Genomic DNA, 20,227 nt, shown 5'->3' with positions numbered 1-20,227 from the left:
AGCGCTCTGCTTCTTCGGAGGATCTGAGTCCAGTTTCCAGCACCCATATACAACAGTATGACTCCAGTTCAGAGGGGATCTGGTACCTTTTAGGCCTTTAGGGCAGGGGAACCTCACTTGTGCACATATGCACACGCACACATATAAAACAATAAAAGTAAATTCATAAATTAATACTTTACACTATTAAAGGTTACTACTGCAGGAGACCTGAGGGGTTCGGTTGCCAGCATCCACACTGCAGCTCATAATCACCTGTAACTCCAGTTGCATAGACTCCAGTGCCTTCTCCAGCCTTTTTTCTGCAAGCACTAGGCATGCACTCTAGCACATATACACAAGCAAGCAAACACTCATACAAGAAATAACTTTTTTTTTTTTTTTTTTTTTCTGAGACAGGGCTTCTCTGTGTATCCCTGGCTGTCCTGGAGCTTGTTCTGAAGACCAGGCTGGCCTTGAACTTAAAGAGACCCACCTACCTTTGCCTTCTAGTAGCAGGATTAAAGTGTGTGCCACTATCACCTGGCACTTAAAAACAAAAATCTTTAAAAATTATTTTATATATGAGTGTTTTGCTTGCAGGTATGTCTATATATCACTGCATGCCCAGTACCTATGTAGATCAAAACAGGAAGTCTGATTTCCTTGGGAGTGGAGTTACAGGAGGTTGTGAGCCACCATGTGGGTGCTAGGAATTGAACATGGGTTCTCTAGAACAGTCAGTGTTCCTTAACCACTGAGCCATCTCTCCAGACCCAAGAAGTAACTTTTTTTCCTGAACTAAACAGCTGCTCTTAACTGCTGAGCAATCCTTCCTGCCCCCATATAGACCCCCCACCTTTTTTTCCAAGACAGATCTGACTATGTGATTCTGGCAGTCCTGGAACCCTGGAACTCAGTATGTAGACCAGAAGACCAACCATAAACTCACAGAGGTCTGCTTACCTCTATCTCCTGAGTGCTGGGATTAAAGGCCTATGCCACTATGCCCAGTTGAAAGACATAAAAAGAATGTTTTAAGATTGCAACTTTTTGGGTTCAGTGAGTTTCTTATTTGAGCTAATCAGCAGTCCTAGCTCTTTGACACTGACATCATTTACAGTGGCAACACTGTATACGGCACCATTAAATTCTTTCTTCACATGAAATGCGTTATTACTTTAAGAGGCTTTTCCTGTGGCTCTCCTGAATATTCTGCTTTCACGTCAAGCCCTTAGTGGTCCTGAAAGCATGATGAGGAGCAACTGCTGAACACAGAATGAGAGAGCCTGTGGAGGTTCATCCCTGCAGTCCTGAGACTTGTACACTGAGGCACGAGGCTTGTCTGCTGAGGCACAAGTCGCTGAGAGTTCAAGGACAATTTGAGCTGCAGTGTGAGAATGTCTCAACAAAAAACAATTAGACAAAACAAGGACAGCCTCCAAAAACCTCAGGGAGTTCCAGGCCAGTCTGGGCTACACATGCTCACTCTTGTCTCAAATAAAACAGGCAGGAGGGATGGCTCAGTGGGTAAAAGTGCTTGTTCCGTTGACCCTGACCCTAAAACCTACAAAGTAAAAGCAGAGAGGGACTCCCACAGGCCTAACAGCATAGTGCAATGTATTTATCTTCAAGGCAATGTCATATACCATACGTAGTTTTCTTTCTTTTTTCCCCCAAGACAGTGTTTCTCTATGTAACAGCCCTGGCTGTCCTGCAAGTCACTTTGTAGAGCAGGCCCACTAAAGGCATGTACGTCCATCACCGCCACACAGTAAGTGGTTTTTGAAAATGTAGATTTTTCTTACTACAGTGAAAACAGAGCTGACAACAGTAACATGAGAAAAAGGAAGCAAATTCAAGACATTTAGCAAAACCGTTTTTATTTCAGAATGCATTTATTTGTAAATGTAGATGCGATCTGGAGTATACTACTTACTAAAGTAGTTTAAGAGCATTATTTGTTCTAGATGAGCTGGGTTCAATTGCAGCACCACATGGCAGCTCACAACTGTCTGTAACTCCAGTTCCAGGAGATCTGACACCTCCACCGACAACACATTCAGGCAAAACACCCAAATTCACATAAAATAAAAACATATCATTTAAAAAAAGTATTTTTCTCCAGGCATGGTATTCTCACCTTCAACCCCAACACTCAGGAGGCAGAAGTAGGTTTCAGGCCAGGCAGGGTTAAAAACAAACAGTGCTGGAGAGATAGCTTGCGCAAGCAGTTAAGAACATTTGCTGTTACTGCAGAGAACCAGGGTTCAGTTCCCAGCGTTACATGGTGGCTCACACTGTCTATAACTCTTGCCCTCCTCGGGCATCAGGAATGCATATGGTGCACACCTGGTGTTTTCCAATATTAAAACAACATGCTGATTTCCATATGTACAAATATATTGCATGTGCTATCACATACAACAATGATACTTTATTTAAAAAGGGAGAGGGGACAGCAGAATGGCTCTAGCAGGTAAAAGTCACTTGCTGCTAAGCCTGATGATCCAATTCAAGACCCAGGAAGAAGAAAGTCTACTTCCCCAAGTCATGCTGAGTACACATGCACATAGCATTTGTACAACCACACACAAAAATATACATGCAATTAAACATTTTCATTTTAAAAAGTAAAAGTAAACAGTAAAACCCCTGGGACGCATACTTAACTCAATATAAGGTGATTAACTACATGCTGTTTGAGGGCCTGCAGATAAAAATAGTTTAAGGTTCCAGGCCTCAATTTTCCCATATTTAAAATCATGGAACTAAGAACGGTGCCATGTGGGTGGCCTTACTTGGGAACTAAGGCAGGAAGATTCACAAGAATAAAGGGGTTTGGGACCAGCCTGGGCATAACACTGTGAGACTACATGTCAAAATACTACTACTACTACTACTACTACTGACAACAGCAGCATAAACAGGGCTGGGGATGTGGCTCAGTTGGTAGAGTGCTTGCCTAGCATGCAGGAAGCCTTCCTTGGTTTGATTCCCAGCACACATCAACTGGATATGGAGGCTCATGCCTGTTACCTGCACTTGGGAGGTAGAAGCAGAGAGTTCCGGATAATCTTTGGATACAGGAGATCCTGTCTCAAATGATAATGATGATATAATTAGAGGATGGTGTCCACTGCTCCATGGGCTGTTAAAAATTTGTTAGAGCGCATACCAAGATTAGGGTACTAAGTTCTCAGTAAGTCTCAGTAATTGCTACCTATATTATTGTGGTGTGTATGTGTGGATATGATAAGCATATATCCAAATGTTCAGGCTACAGCCCAAATGAGGAGGCCAGAGAACAACTTTCAGAAGCCAGTTGTCTTTTTCCAGTGGGCTACAGGGATCAAAACCTCAAATAATCAGGGCTATGGCCAGAATTTGTACCTGCTGAGCCATCTCACTGATCCTGCTTTAATTTTTAAATTATTCAATGTTAAATAAATGAATGTTTTACCTGTGATTATGTACATACATAGCGTGTATCCCTGCATTTTAATTGGGGTGGAAGGAGGGGGAAGCTAGAGACAGTATTTCTTTGTGTGGCTCTGACTGCCCTGGAACTCACTCTGTAGACCAGGCTGGCCTTGAACTCAAGAGTTCCATCTGAGTCTGTCCCTGCCCCCCAAGTGTTAAGATCAAAGGTATGCACCACTTTGGCCCAGCTCCCATGTTTTAATTCTTTTTTTTTTTTCTTCTTTTTTTGGTTTTTCGAGACAGGGTTTTTCTATATAGCCCTGGCTGTCCTGGAACTCACTTTGTAGACCAGGCTGGTAGAACTGAGAAATCCACCTGCCTCTACCTCCCGAGTGCTGGGATTAAAGGCGTGTGCCACCACGCCTGGCTCCCATGTTTTAATTTTTAAAATTTTACAGTATAAAAGACAAATACAGTCCAGGACAGCTGGGGCTATACAGAGAAACCCTGTCTTGAAAAAAAGAAGACAGAAAAAATGTGAAGTTATAATGTAGATATGAAAGTACTCCTAGCCCCCAGTCTCATTGCCTGCACTGCTATAGTGTTATAGTGGATATGAATTCATGTAGCAGCCACCGCATCAATATTTCAGTCTGATGCATTTTCAATCTCCATACCTTGGCAGAAACATGATGGGCCTAGACCACAGTCTCTATCATCTTGGTAACAGTGACATAGTCTGTAAGAAGTGGGCAAAGTAGAGCTAATTAGAATCCTTTTCTAAAGCTGGTAAGCAGGAAGTGACTGAATCAAAATGAGATGGAGCTGGAGGTGGGAGGCCTCTCGCCCACAATCTAGCACTCAGGAGGCTGAGGCAGAGAGTTGAAGGCCAACCTGGGCTTCCCTCCACCCCCAAAAGAGATCCTGTCTTTAAAAAAGTTAGGACTATATATTCCTAAAACTGTTTGTGCCATCTTAGCTGACTATACAAAATTAGACTCTCCACAACAGGAACTGCTGTGGCCAGCCAAGATAATTTGAGCTTTTGGATTCTACTGAACCTAAACCTAGAGCCACCTCCACTCTTAGGAGTTACCTGAGGTAACCAACAGCACAACACTTCAGCTTAAATTAGTGTGTGTAAGCTTTCTGCAGTCAAATAATTCTTGCTGGACTTGTTATACGGATAGAAGGAGCCTGAACTCCTCATCTCCCCCCCCCCCCCTGCCTCCTAGTGCTGGGATGTGCACCACCACACCAGGCCGACAATGCTGGGAACAAACTCAGGGCTTTGTCTAGGCTAGGCAAGCACTCCACCAACTGAGATATATCCCTGACCCGAATGCTAAGGATTTCAGTTGACTTAGCTGGGAAAATAGGTGACAATGAATATTTTCGAAGCTGCTAGAAAGTCCCAGGAAGTGATGTTCAAAGTACCATTAAAATGTTGAGGCTGATTTAGAGAGATAAAGGCTTTTCAAAGTCTCCATTTGATGCTGTACTGCAGCAAACCCATTCTCTTTTCTTTCTAGAGCTATCCACAGACTCCTAAAGCTCAGCACTAATATGATAGTTTCTAAGTTCATCTCTGTCATCTGGCGTTTCTAGAACAATGTAGTGGCCATCTACTGTTTATAGCTGCAGCCATCCATTCAGCTTTGGTAACACCACCTTTATTATCCTGCGAGAAACTCGCGCCTTCAGTTTATGTGCTTCTAGGTGCAAGTTAAGTTCCTGACCTGTGAATCCTATCAAAAACTAGTTGGCTGCCAGGCGGTGGTGGCGCACGCCTTTAATCCCAGCACTCAGGAGGCAGAGGCAGGCGGATTTCTGAGTTTGAGGCCAGCCTGGTCTACAAAGTGAGCTCCAGGACAGCCAGGGCTACACAGAGAAACCCTGTCTAGAAAAACAAAACAAAACAAAACAAAACAAAACAAAAAACCTAGTTGGCCATATAATCAAGGATCAAAGAGTGAGGCCTAGTGTTTTTTATTGAAAAGGGATATTACAAACTAGCAGTTGATATGACTGAAAGTTTACCAAAAAATAAAAAAAATAAAAATAAATTGCATTTTACCAAGCACATAATGGATTTAGCTATCTCGTGGGTTCAAAGCCAACCTGGGGTACTTAGTACCCTGTCTCAACAACAATAAGAAATCATTATCTTTCAGCTGGGTCATGGTGGCACATACTTTTACTTTAATCTCTGCACTCGGGAGGCAGGGGTAGGTGGATCTCTGCAAATTCAAGGCTAGCCTGGTCTACAGAGTAAGTTCCAGGAAAGCCAGGGCTACACAGAAAAACTGTCTAGAAACAAAACAAAACAAAACCTACCCAAACAAACAAACAACCCCCCCCAACACACACACACAAAAAAAAACTCAACAATCTCAAACAGGAAAAAAAGAAGAATAAACTATCCAGAATCAGACCATACACGCAAAGATGCACTTCAAGAGAACACAGTGGTGCATACCTTTAGTCCCAGAGAGAGGTAGGTCAATCCCTAGAGTTTGAAGCCAGTCCTGTCTACATAGACTTTTAGGCTAGCTAGGACCACATAGTGAGACCCTGTTTCAAAATAACAACAACAATAATGATGATGACGATGACAAAAATGACCTACAACAAAGTTAAATAAAAGATGCATGACAAATCAATGACAAAAGGACAGGTCATTCCTAGGGTAGCAGACAGCACTAATTAAGTATATCAGTCATTCCAGCTGAATGCAGATATGGCTTTGATCTGTCTTTCTCCATATGGCACTCAGGATAGTCACCATCTGAACTATCAAACTTAGAGTACAAAGGACTGACAAATAATGCTGCAACAATCAGCTGGCTATCTGAAAAAAAATGGATTTTTTTTTCAGTTTTTCACTACACTGTATACAAGATAAAGTGTACATAGAAATGAAACAGCGCTTAGCTGGTAAAAGGTACTTGCCTCTCAAGCCCAGCTACCAGGTTTGGATTCTGAAGAATCCACGTAAAGGCAGAAGGAGAAAACTGACTTCCAAGGTTCTCTCTGACCTCTACAAGCACAAGCCTGCTCCACCAATACGACTTTTTAAAAGTTAAAACATAAAAAATAAAAAAAAAAAAAGAAAGAAACAATAAAAGGAAGAAAGCCAGGGGGCAAGATGGTCCTTGCCACCAACTGATAAACCAAAATGATGACCTGCACTGTGGAAGAAGAGAGCCAATATCTAAGGTGTTTGTGCACCCGTTGCACACATGTGCCTATATACACACAGACAAAACACAGAAATCAATCCATAAGTAAATAAATGTAAATTAAAAACAGTTTAGAGACTAGAACATAGAGTTTCCTTAGCACAATGGGCAGTACATCCATCCCATTACAAAACTGGAACAAAGCTGCGGCAAAGGGCATGCTCTCAAAAGACAGAAAAGCCTGAAGTCAGGGGAGATGACAGAAAAAGTCTCTGCAAACAAACAAAAACAGAAAAAGCTGACAGGGTAGCACATACTCGAAATCCCAGCACTCAGGTGGTAGAGGCAGGAGGGGCAGAGATCAAGGGCATCCTGGGGGGGGGGGGGCGAAAAGCTGGGCAGTGGGCAGTGGTGGCGCACACCTTTAATCCCAGCACTTGGGAGGCAGAGTGAAGCGGATTTCTGAGTTCGAGGCCAGCCTGGTCTACAAAGTGAGTTCCAGGACAGCCAGGGCTATACAGAGAAACCCTGCCTCAAAAAAAAAAAGGCATCCTGGCTACACAGTGAGTGAGCCAGCCAGGGCTACAGGTACAGGAGACACTGTCTCTAAACAAACTAAAACCCACCACCACAGAAAAAAGGCCAGCCTGGCCACACAGCAAGTTAGAGGGCAGCGTTGACCATACAGCGAGACAGTGAGATGCTGTCAATAACAAATCAGTGTTCTCATTTCCTTCGCCTAGTAATTTTACCTTTTCTTTTTTAAAAAAATTATTTTATAGTCTTTTATATGTATAAGTGTTTTGCCTGTGCATATCACCTCAATATATGCATTTAGTGCTCTCTAGAGGGCATCAGATCTCCTGGATCTAGAATTCCGGGTGGTCGTAAGCCGCCGTGTGGGTCCTGGGAACTGAACCCCAGTCCTCTGAAAGGGCAGTCAGGGCTCTTAACTGCTGAGCCTTCTCTCCAGCCTCCTTTGCTTCTTTTCTTCCTGAGACAGGGTCTCACTGGCTCAGATCTCACTGTGAGGATCAGGCTTGAGGTAAACTTGAAGCTATTCTCCTGCTTTGGCTTCTCTTCTGTATAGTTTGTGAACCAAAACCTTCCTTCTCAAATGCCATACACAGTAGACTTTGACTGACTGACTGCTTTATGACAAGGCTGAGCTGTATGACTGCCATACCCGCCATGCTATCCCTTTTCTTCACTGTAACCATTCCTCTCCTGTCCCTGGATAGAAATCTCACAACTAGCCAGACGTGGTGGTGCACGTCTTTAATCCCAGCACTCGGGAGGCAGAGGCAGCCGGATTTCTGAGTTCCAGGACAGCCTGGTCTACAAAGTGAGTTCCAGAACAGCCAGAGCTACACAGAGAAACCCTGTCTCGAAAAAACAAAACAAAAAAAAAAAACAAAAAACAAAAAAGAGAGAAAGAAATCTCACAACTAAATTCATTATTCATTACAGTCCCTCCCTTGTCACTGCACCCTGTCATCTCTTCCTTTCTTTTCCTACTTCAGCAATTCTGGGATCAAAGCACCTGCCCTTAGTTAACAGGAACATACTGCAGAAGTGCTGTCCCCAGTGTCGTGTCTGTAGGACAGTTGGGAAGAGGCTATCTAGGCAAGAGAAGGTCCCTAGTGTGTTCTGCTATGTCCTCTGGTTTGGATTATTTTTACTGCAGCAGCTGTAGTTTCTCCTACCTCTGGGCCTTCCTCTCTCACAGCATCCAGTGCGTCCACTGCTGCCAACCTAAATTCTGTTCCTATCATGTCACTTCCTGGCTCAAAAACAAACTGCACCACCCCTTCCATCTCTGCAACCTCTCCTCACTCTGCTGTTCTTTGCTTTTTGAGAACAAATATGCCGCAAATCTTCCCTACTTAATACATTTTCTGAAAGCCCCCCTCCCCTTCCATCTTCCTGTGCCATTACTTCCTAGAGTCTTTCTCTAACCTGGCTTTAAAAGCAGAGTTCATATAGAATCCTACTCTGGTTCTATTTCTTTTTCATTTGCATTACTTTCGATGACTTCATCCACAATTAACACCTCTACCCTGATGTCTCATAAATATTCATCACTGTTCTGACACTTCTCTTGAGCACAGACTTGTACTTCCAACCAGCTTCTGGCCTTTTCCACCAGGATGTCACAAAGGTAACTCAAATGCAACATGCCCTGGTCCTGTTATAGGGCTTCCCTCCTTTAATGCGTTGTTATTTAAAAGAGTCTCAAGCTACTTACCTCTGACTCCCAAAGATTACAGTGAGGGGCGCTCCCTCTTCCTTTTGGTTTCACAACTGTCCAGTTTCCCAAGCCAGAAATCCATGACTTATGTATGCTCCAGTTCTTTCTCTCCCATTTTGAACTTTTTTGGATTATTTGGTCGGGCCTCCACCCCACAGCCCCAGGCAGGCAGAGTTTCTCTGTGTAGCTGTGGCTGTCTTGGAACTCACTCTATGGACCAGGCTGGCCCCAAACTCAGAAATCCACCTGCCTCTGACTCCCAAGTGCTGGGATTAAAGGCATGAGCCACCTTACTGGTTTCACTTTTTCTTTTCAAACAAGGTCTTGCCAAGTGGTCAAGGCTGACCCCAGATTTCCTTTGCAGCGCTAGATGGCCTTGAACTTGTGATTCTCCCTCCTGAGCCTCCCAAGTAGCTGGGACTTCCAGGCTGTGCCACTACCCTGACCAGTATCAAGGCTGCAGTTTTACACTATTCCATCCAGTCTTTATCTTTATGGTACTAGGAAAGCCTCAGAACTTCTGAAGGTAGCTTCTCAACTCTGTCTGTTGCCCTTACCCATCCACGGCCCTCCATTATCTTAAGCATATGTGCAGTTTCCCAGTTTCACAGTACATCTCCGTAACAATTTGAACAGACTCTCAGGAGTGAGTATCTATTAATGCTGTATGTTACAAAGCATATATAACATACAGAAATAAGGCTCAGTGGTAAGAACACTAGCTGTTCTTCCAGAGGACCCAGCTTGGTTCCTAGTATCCATGTGATGGCTCACAAGTTTCTGGAACTCCAGTCCCAGGGGAATCTAACACCCTCTTCTGGCCTCTTGTGGGCACCAGGCACACACATGGTGTACAGACATACTACATTCAGTCAATCCCCATCACATTAAATAAATAATAAGTAAACTATAGAAATCAAGAAAGAATGAGATAAAGAGGAAGAAAACATACATTCTAGCATCAGCAGCTAAGTGACTCAAAATGTAATATATATTAGGGTAAAGTTCATTATTGATGATAATGCAGCCACATCTGTATTTCAAATGGTCTCCATGACAATTTCATTTTCCAGACAGACTTCCTGACAGATGTAATGACTTCATCATGTGACAAACAGTTCACATTAAGAGGGAAATGTTGGAGCTGTGTTTGGTGGTGCATACCTTTAATCCCAGCACTTGAGATGCAGAAAGAACTCTGCACTGGACAGCTTGGTCTACACAGGGAGTTCCAGTAGACTACAGAGACCCCGTCTCAAAACAGACAAATGAGAGAGAGGGGAGGGGAGCGGAAGGGAAGGGAGGGGAGGGGAGGGGAGGGAAGGAGAGATATAGAAACAGTAAGCTAGCTAGACAGTTAAAAGAGCACTGGCTGTCCTTGCAGTGGACTTGGGTTCAGTTCCCAGCACTTACATGGTAGCTCACAACCATCTGTAACTCCAGTTCCAGAGGATCTGACTCTCTCTTCTGGCTTCCAAGGGCAGTGCACATACATGGTACACAGGCATACATGCAGGTGAAACAGGAATACACAATAAATAAAAACAAAAATCTGAAGCTGGGTGTGGTGGTGCACACCTTCAATCCCAGCACCGTGGAGGCAGAGGCAAGCAGATAGGTAAGGTCACCACAACTAGCTCCTGTCCCTTTGATAAATACCCTTTCTCCCTGTGGCATACTACCTTGTGTACTTAGTATGTCATGTCATCATTTTAAGACTGAGAGAACTAGCCAGGCAGCAGTGATGTCGCATGCCTTTAATCCCAGCACTCGGGAGGCAGAGGCAGGCGGATTTCTGAGTTCGAGGCCAGCCTGGTCTACAGAATGAGTTCCAGGACAGCCAGGGCTACACAGAGAAACCCTGTCTCAAAAAATCAAACCAAACCAAAGGATCAAGAATTGGAGGCCCGTGCTGGAGAGATGGCTCAGGGGGTTAAAGAGCAATGACTGCTCTTCCAGAGGTCCTGAGTTCAATTCCCAGCAACCACATGGTGGCTCACAACTATCTGTAATGGGATCTGATCCCCTCTTCTGGTGTGTTTGAAGATAGCTACAGTGTACTCACATATATTAAATAAATAAATCTTTAAAAAAACTGTGCTATACAAAACCTTGTCTCAAAAATGGCCACGTTGATCATGCATTATGAAGGAATACTTGTTTGTACACATGTTCACAACACCGACTTTCTTACCATCACCATTGTCTCCTTTAAACATCTATCTACCTGTTTCCAGGGCAGTCTCACCTCTATGAAAGTATTTACCACAATAGGCTATAATTGTTCCTACTAGCCTAAAGGGTAGGGATCACTTCCAATTTGGAATTCCCAGCACCTAGCTTGTTTGCTATGCGTGCCTGTTAAATGCTGAATGACTAATCAAAGTCTTGCACAACCCTAATTGATTTCACTTTCTTCCCTTGGGTCTGTACCAGTTAGCTCTCCACTCCAGTCCCTACTACATGTCATGCTCATTTGGCTTTTGTTCAAACTACCCTCTCAATTTGGATTGACTTCCATCTACAGAGATGCGCCTAGGATCAAATTCTCCTTCCTTCGGGAAGTCACAGTCAACTATTCCATCCCCCAGCTGATTACTCCCTTCAGAGAAATCCCAACAGATTATACATTTTAGCAGAAACTCTCTAGCTAACAGTCTTCTCTTTCCCCAATTTATTTTTATTTTTATTTTTTCAAGACAGGACCTTGCTTCTGCGGCCTAGGCAGGCCATATAACTTGCATTCCCCTGCCTCAGCTTTCTGATTGCTCACATTAGGCACGTGCCAACACACCTAGCTCTCTCTCCTGCATTACACTCTTTGATGCCAAGAACTATCTTCAGCTCTTCCCCCCCCCCCACAAACTTCTCAGTACAACGCACCACAGTAAGACACAGGAGCCTCTATGTAAGTGGACTGTAAGAGACGCACTGGAAATAGGTTTTGGTCCCTTTGCTTTGTACCACTAAGCTGTTTGGTAACTGCACCATCTCACTTAACCTCAAGGTTTGCTCCTCATTTGATAAAGCAGACTTCACAGCTTTGAAAACTCCTGGGAAAGGCCAGTGAGACAGCTCTGGAGGAAACAGTGCTTGCCACCAACCCTGACAACCCTTCAACCCCTGGCTGACATGGTGGAAGGAGAGAGCAGACTTCCACAAGGCTCCTTCTGACCACATGTGCCATGCTGTATGCATTCACACTCAAAATACATAAATCTTTTCAAAGGACCATAGACAGCAAAATGGAAAACAAGTTAAAACTCAAGGCCCAGCGGTGGCCTTTGATCCCAGCAAGGAGGCAGAGGATCTTAGCAAGGAGTTAGAGGTCAGTTTCAGGACAGCTAGGGCTGTACAGAGAAAACCTGTCTCAAAAAAATGAAAACAAACACCACCTCATAGATAGGAGCATTATTTTTGTTTACTTGATTAGTTCAATGTGCTGATCAAGCCAAGAACACTGAGCTGGTCTGTTAACATCAGCTCCAAACTACAGGAGGATCTCTTAGCCACCAACTATACCTCCTCTTCATGAAGAAAGACACATTTGATGGGAAAGTCTAGTAACCTTCACCCAGACAGTGCTGCATGGTAGAAAAATAACAGTTGAAGTTATCCATGGAGACCTAAATTATAGCTTGGATATGGTTCCTAGAAAATATTCTTAGAAATCTCATGACTGTTGTATTAGAATTACTTTCCCATATCAAGGCAATAATTTAGAGGGTACATTTAGATGCATGCAGGAGCGTCTGTAAGAAATGTCTTGCAAAGTAGAAGCAGGAGTTCAAGGTTATCCTTAACTACATATCAAATTCAAGGTCAGGCGGGGTTACCTGAGACCCAGACTTAAAACCCAGAAATGAAAGAGGGTGGTGGTGTCTGACTACAGAAATAGCTTCTCACAGGTAAAACAAAGAGAAGCTAAGACATAAGCACAGAAACATAGCTTAACTGTTTGGTTGTTCTTTAAGAGATTAACTAATATATATATATACACACACACACACACACATAATATATATGAATGAAGCTGGGCATGGCAGTACATGCAGAAGCAGGCAGATCTCTGAGTCCAAGGCCAGACTAGTCTACACAGGAAGTTCGAGGCCAGCCAGGGCAGGTTATATAGTGATCCTGTCTTCAAAAAAGGAAACAAAGAGCCGGGCAGTGGTGGCGCACGCCTTTAATCCCAGCACTTGGGAGGCAGAGGCAGGTGATTTCTGAGTTCAAGGCCAGCCTGGTCTACAGAGTGAGTTCCAGGACAGCCAGGGCTACACAGACAAACCCTGTCTCAAAAAACCAAAAAAAAAAAAAAAAAGCAAAGAAAGACAAAATCACTACAGACAGACCTTTCCTTGGGGGATGGGAAGGATGAAAAAAAAAAGAACAGGGTGTTTGACCAGAGACTGTAGGCTGTAGGAACAATGCCTTCACCAATCCAAGGTAAAAAAGAGAAAGAGTCCTTTAGCTCCATTCCCTAACCTCAAGAAACCAGACACTAAGGCTGCTCCTGACATGTGGGTGGCAAGAACATGCCTGAAATTCCCTGCCCACACCACCAAAAGATTATTATGTTATGTCAAGGCAAGGTTTCAGGGACTCTAACGGAGGGACAATATCACTTACAATTGTCTAAGGAGTAACGGCCTCCCACACCATCCTCTTCCCCCACCACCTATTTTGTAACCTAGGCTGTCACCAAACCTCTGTCAATTCTCTTGGCTCCACCTCTCAGTGCTGGGATAATTGGCTTATATCAGCACCCAGAGAGCAGGGTTTCCTCAGGATGCCACTGCTAGCCTTGAAGCAATCCTTCTTGCTGCTTTAGTCTCAGGTTTTTTGAGACAGGGTTTCTTTACATAAACCTGGCTGTCCTAGAACTCACTGTGTAGATCAGGCTGGCCTCGACTCTGAGATCCTACTGCCTGTCTCCCAAGTGCTGGGCTTCAAGGTTCATCCCACTATATTCTAAACTCTTATCCCTTATAAGTGGCCTACCTCAGCCAAGCATGGTAGCACAGGCCAATAACTGTGGCTCTTTGGAAGTACAGGTAGGACGATCAGGAGTTCAAGATCAGAATCAAAATGAGGAGAACATGGCTGCATGAAACTCTGGCTTAAGGAAGAAAAAAAAGTATCTTGTCTGGAGGAGAAAACAGCTCAATTTTAAATCGTCTGTCTGGCTCACTAAAGGACTCTTTTAGGGATTTTGTATTTGAGCAATTATTTTTACTTGGCTTAAAAATGGAACACCACAAACGTACTATACTGACTTTCCCACATCTATACAGACAAAAACTGTTTGTCTTACACAAAATGGGAAAATAAAGTCATAGACCAGGTAAAAAGGCTTCCAGTAAATGTTACTATGCCACCATTTGTAAACCTGTTTCTAAGAGCACCCAAGGCCTATGAGGGAACTAATGAATGTGGGAAGCATGTACTAGACGGCCTTCATTTCATAGCTATGAGCACTAGCTTCAAGCCACTGGGAAACAAGAACCTCTTGTTTTGCATGTTAATATGGCATAAAGGGCTGAACTGTCTATCCATCACTACTCCATACCACAAAACTGGATGAAATTCAATATTCTGGCTCTAAGAAGTAATACCCAAATACTTACCTAGACCAGTGTCTAGGTACTCAATTAGAGTAGCAACTATTTTTCCAAACCTACATCAACTGTGTTGTGTTTTTACTTCTTTCACTAACGCTAGTTTCTGGGCACTTGACTGGCCCTACCTAAAATTGGGATATAAACAAGACTCATAAATAAGACATTATAAAATTGGGGCATTGCAGTTTCACAATTAGAGCACTTAAAAAAAGAAAAAAAATTAACAATCTTTAATTATGTGTCCAGGTGACTGGGAGGCCACAAAGTGTCAGATGCCCTAGAAGTGGAGTTCCAGGTGTTTGTGGGCCACCCGATTTATGCTAGGAACTGAACTGGGGTCCTCTGAAAATGAAGTACAGGGCCTTAACCCACTGAGCCATCTCTTTAACCCCTGATTTGTTTGTTTGTTGTTTCTCTGCCCTGGCTGTCCTGGAACTCTGTAAACCTGGCTGGATTCAAATCCAGAGATCCACCTACCTCTGCCTCCCGGTGCTGGGATTAAAGGCGTGCACCAACACTGCTGCACACCATGTTATTTCTTTATAAACTGATTGCTTCCAAGTATCAGATTTACAAAAAAGTGAAAAGTAGGGCTGGAGAGGTGGCTCAGCAGGTAAGTATGCTGCTCTCACAGAGGACTCAGGTTTGATTCCCATTACCCACTCTGGGCTCACAATCATCTGTAACTCTAGTCCCAGTGGATCTCTCTTGTGGCCTCCAAGGTCACCAGGTACGCATGTGGGGCACAGCTATAATAATACGCTATATAAATGCAGGCAAAACACTCATATGCATAAAAAAAAAGTTTAAAATTTTTAAGAGAAAACTGAACGGGCTATGGAGGTACATGCCTGTCAATCCCAGCACTCATGAGGCTGAGTTGGTAAGATGACCACCTTGAGGCCAGACTGGCCGTAATGTGTACATGCTCACACACACACACTATACACACGCAAGCTGGGCACTGTGGAACATGCCTTTAATCCTAACACTTAGCAGGTCAATCTCTGAATTCCAGGCCAACAAACAAAGAAAAAACCTAAGTTCTAATTCTGCCCTTAGTCTGGTGGTTTTCTCCCCAACTTCAACCCCTCCGTTCAGTTCTCCTGCCAGCAATCCCTCCTGACTCATCTCTGCACACTTATATCCACCACTTCCTGGAAAGCCCTCCTGGACTAAGCCCATTTCCATCAAATTCTTTTCTGGATTTGTTTTTAACAGAGTCCTACTGCGTAGCCCTAGCTGTCCTGGAACGCATTACGTAGACCAGGCTCCTCTTAAACTCATGGATCTGCCTGTCTCTGCCTCTTGAGTACAAGGCTGTAAACCACGCCAAAATGCTACCAGCAAATACGCCTTAAATTTGTGATCCCTTAGCATCTTGTACCTTGTACCAGAGTCAAGCACTTGATGTTATTCCTCCCTAGAAGTTGTTTTGCATTTTCTATCATTTCCCACCGCAGAGATACAACAGGGACAGCACCTTTCACATTCTCTGTTATACAGCTAGCAGCAATAAATGCTCCTGGAATGACTTGACTCAACAGCGAAAAACGGAGCTGGTCTTGCAATTATTTCTAAAGCAAGCAACTGGCTTCTCACTTACAATATTCCATCACCTTCAACATGTATGAGTCTTTGGAGATGAGATTTAATTCTGCCTCAGTTACATCGATACGCGTGAAACGCTGCACACAAGATCGCATCTACACTTAAGGTAAAGGCTATTCACACATATGTGATGGTACCCGTTTCAGGATTCTTATAAAATGTCTACTGGTCTTGCGGCAGCACGCCTGCCAGCGATAGGAAGCTGGCACCGGGCTCTTGCAAAAGGGGCGAAACTCTAGTTGGCAGTAAAATGCTCAAACACGTGAGCCTCCACTGTTAAACAAGGCTCATTAACCTCACAAACTTGCTGTATCAGCTCTCTGCCTTCCACAAAGTGCTGTGATCTTCTCTGGTTATTGTTGAGAGCCAATGATGGGTTAAATTCCCATAAATTAACCAGTGCTTTGGTGGTTTGCCCAAGCAAACTGCTGGCATCGGTGTGGATGGATTTAATAGACCGGCCCGCCCGGGGAGCCCGAGGTGACTAAAGAAAGCGTCCAACCAACGCTTCCCAACAGGGAAAAAAAGGAGACTAAAGAACTCGAGCCGATCGCTCTCCCGGTAGTTAGTGCTTAGTGTCAGCTTATCGTGCAAGACTTAGGGGTGAGCTTCGCACGCGGCTGCTGCTCCCCCCACCCCCTAAATCTCAGCTGAGTCTCGCTAAGGGGCGGTAAAGTAACACTTCGGTGGCTGCCCAACTTTCTTCTCGCTGGACGCCTCAGTTTTTCCACACTCTGGAGCCCCACAAGAGGAGGTCTGGTGGCCGGGGCGGAGGGAACCGGCGAGCCCCGCACAGGCGTCAGGGTGGGCAGAAACAAAGTGCGCGCAGGCGAGCCCAGGCCGCCACCCCGCCGCCTCCCGCTCGGCCCCCGCTCACCCTCCAGCAGCACCTCCTTGCCCGCGCGCTTCAGCGCCTGCACGGCCTGGTCGTGGGTGGCCTGGCGCAGGTCGGTGCCGTTCACCGACAGGATGGCGTCGCCCAGCCGCAGCGCCCGGCTCTGGTCGGCCGCCAGCCCCGGGAAGATCTTGGAGATGAGGATCGGCATCCGGTTCTCGCGGCCGCCCTTGATGCTGATGCCCAGGCCGCCCGCCTCTTGCTTCACCACTCGCACTCGGCGCACGGGCGGCGAGGCGCTCGCTTCCCCCGCGGGACCGCGGGGCGGCGCGGGAGGGCTGGGCGGCCCCAGGCCACGGTTCGGGCTCCCGGGCAGAGACTCGCCGCCGCCGCCGTTCGGAAGACCGTTGAAGGCGGCCGCCGGCGGCTCAGGCTCGACTGCGGCGGCGTCGCCCGTCAGGCTCAGGCTCTCGCCACTGAGCTCGGCCACCACCCGCACCCAGCGCTCCCTTAGAAGCAGCTCCACCAGCCCCGCTTTGGTGGCCCGCGTCCACACCGCCATGGCCGGCCCTGCTCCCGCAGCCGCCGTTGCTGCAGCTCCCCCGATTCCAGTCAGGCAGCCTCGGCGCTTCCCCCTTCCCGCCCGAGGGGGGCGGACCCCTCCCCTCCCCCCGGCGATTCATTATTCATGAGGGCCACGCCCACTTTCCGGAGGGGCGGGGGGAAGGCCGGCGAGGCCGCTTCCGGGAGGCGAGGTTGTCCTGGTTCACTGAAAGCTCTTCGGAGGTGGGCAGCGCCTCGTGCAGCGAGGCACCCCGCCGTCCTTTGCTTTGGTTCTCCGTGACCTCCTCGAACTCCTCACCTCTTCTACGAGAGCTGCCCGGGCAGGGAGAGCAAAGTCAGCTTGTAGAGAGGCTCTTTGCGATCCTGCAGGGCCGGGTTGGCGCGTTCATTCTTGCATTGATTGGTTCATTGCAAAAAAAAAAAAAAAAAAAAAAAAAAGCAGCCCTGAGCGCTCAGAGGTGTGCTGGGCTCCTTTTAAGGCCCTAGAGACACACTGAATAAAATGCACCTCAGCCGAGAGAGCTTGTGGTCTAATGGGAAAGAAAAACAGAGGCAACCAGCTAGGTGTGATTCTCTGTGGTTAAAAAGACTGCAGACCTCCCTAAGAACAGGATAAAACAACATTTGGTTAGTCTTGGTGTGAGCACAAGCAGGGGACACAGCATAAGTGACATGGGATCAAAGGTGTGGATCCAAGACTTTGTCACTGCTTTTAAAAATCACCTGTCTGCTGGCCTGTAATTAGAGGGGACCTGTCTTCTTCTTTTTTTTTTTTTTTTTTTAAAGATTTATTTATTATATGTAAGTACACTGTAGCTGTCTTCAGACACACCAGAAGAAGGAGTCAGTTCTTGTTACGGATGGTTGTAAGCCACCATGTGGTTGCTGGGATTTGAACTCTGGACCTTTGGAAGAGCAGTCGGGTGCTCTTACCCACTGAGCCACCTCGCCAGCCCGGGACCTGTCTTCTTAAGCACTGGGAACCCACAGTGCGCAAGGTCAAAGACATTTGCAGCATGCTGATGTTTTAGAGTTCCCCACAGACCAACGGGTATATATAGTTAACAAAGATTGTGCGAGATTAGCCACAAGATTATGAGGCTAAACTCCACAATCTGCCATCTGCAGAAAAAGGCTCTGAATCCAAATCCAAAGACCTGAGGACTAGGTAGAAATCTGAAGCTATCAGAAGACCAGAGAGGCCTGAGGGGGCAGAAGCGGGGGAGCAGGGTCGGAGTGGAAAGCTACTATGTAAAAGCTGGCCCAGTCCATGAAAAACCAGGAGCCCTGAAGTGTGGCAGGAGAGCGATGTCCCAGTTTTCATAGAGTGAGTATACCGCGTCTTACTGTTCCCTGGCAGCCCTCACCTGATTGGATGGTGCCGGTTCCCACTGTTGAGGACAATCTTCTCTACTCAGGTCACCATGGAAAAAATTTCTTCCGGAAACAGACACACCCAGAACGGTTTTACATCTGTCCATCCAGGCAGGCGTCTTTTAGCCCAGTCAAGTGAACACACACACACACAAAAATTAACCATCTGTGATGATTCCTTAGGAAGTTGCCAATGTGAACAAGACATAAGGTTAGTGGAATTAGGTAGTGAGTGTGCAAGGCTTCAAATAACCAAGTCCTGAAGGGTTCTGTCTTGATTCTATAAGTTTGCCAGTCTTAGTCTGGGTTCCATCTTTTTTTTTTTTTTTGGCGAATATGTAGATGACCATCCAAGAAACCGTATAAAGATTTGTTAGCTAAAGAGTCAGTGATTTTGCTAATTGCAGAGCCAATAACAAGACTATATGTAATGACCATAGCAAAAAAAAAAAAAAAAAAAAAAAAAGTCTTTTAGATATGTTAAAAAAAAATGGGGCTGGAGAGATGGCTCAGCGGTTAAGAGCACTGACTGCTCTTCCAGAGGTCCTGAGTTCAATTCCCAGCAACCACATGGTGGCTCACAACCATCTGTAGTGAGATTTGATGTTTTAAACAAACAAACAAAAAATAGCTTAGTCAGGATCCCCACTATACCCAAGGCTGCACCTGATACCTGATAACCAGACCTCAATGATGTCACTTAAGATAACCAGACAGCCCAAGATCTGACGCCCACTGGACAAGCAGACAGTGCTCTGTTCTTCTCATCTGGAGAGAGGCCACTTTGACCTGCCCTGCAGCTGGAGAGTCTCCTCCTCCCACCCCCACCCCTAGGATCCTGACCCTTAAATCAGAGACTTCTGCTAGCTACTGGACCTGACCTTCAGCTAAGCTATGTAGCACAGGTGAGCAGCCTTGGGGAGATAGGCTTAGGGATTTAGAGTGAACATTGTGTGAGGACCCTCAGTATAATAAAATAGAGCGTCTGTTATCCTAACTAGTGTATGTATCTACTGCCAGCTCCCTAGGGTAGAGGAAGTGGGTAGAGGAACAAATAGGAAAGACTAACTTAAAGACTCTGACCTAACATCCACAATTAAAAAAAAAACAAAAAAAACTTTTGTTCTCCAGCCTCATGGTTTACTGTTGCCTACTATCCACCTCACACTTAAAAAAAAAAAAAAAAAAAAAGTCGCTGGGCAGCAGTGGCACATGCCTTTAATCCCAGCACTTAGGAGGCAGAGGCAGGCGAATTTCTGAGTTCGAGGCCAGCCTGGTCCTCAGAGTGAGTTCCAGGACAGCCAGGGCAATACAGAGAAACCCTGTCTCGAAAAACCAGGAAAAACAAAACAAAACAAAAAAAAAACCCCACAAGGCTGAGACGGTA

General features: G+C 45.4%; 1 protein-coding gene across 2 annotated transcripts in view; it reads right to left on the bottom strand.

Moving 5' to 3' along the window:
* The window catches only part of Sntb2 (syntrophin, basic 2), a 78,493-nt gene extending 60,967 nt beyond the window's left edge, over window positions 1-17,526 (bottom strand). For both annotated transcript variants that reach the window (NM_009229.5, NM_001368316.1), the window contains exon 1: window positions 16,945-17,526. In NM_009229.5, coding sequence (NP_033255.1) covers window positions 16,945-17,464 — 520 coding nt within the window. In that variant the 5' untranslated portion in view covers window positions 17,465-17,526. The remainder of the gene's footprint in view (window positions 1-16,944) is intronic.
* Between the last annotated feature and the right edge of the window lie 2,701 nt (window positions 17,527-20,227).

The sequence above is a fragment of the Mus musculus genome, chromosome 8, assembly GCF_000001635.26.
Source record: "Mus musculus strain C57BL/6J chromosome 8, GRCm38.p6 C57BL/6J".
In the NCBI taxonomy this organism is placed as follows: domain Eukaryota; kingdom Metazoa; phylum Chordata; class Mammalia; order Rodentia; family Muridae; genus Mus; species Mus musculus.
The sequence above is the reverse complement of the archived record's forward strand: the minus strand, read 5'-3'. Positions and strand labels throughout refer to the sequence as shown.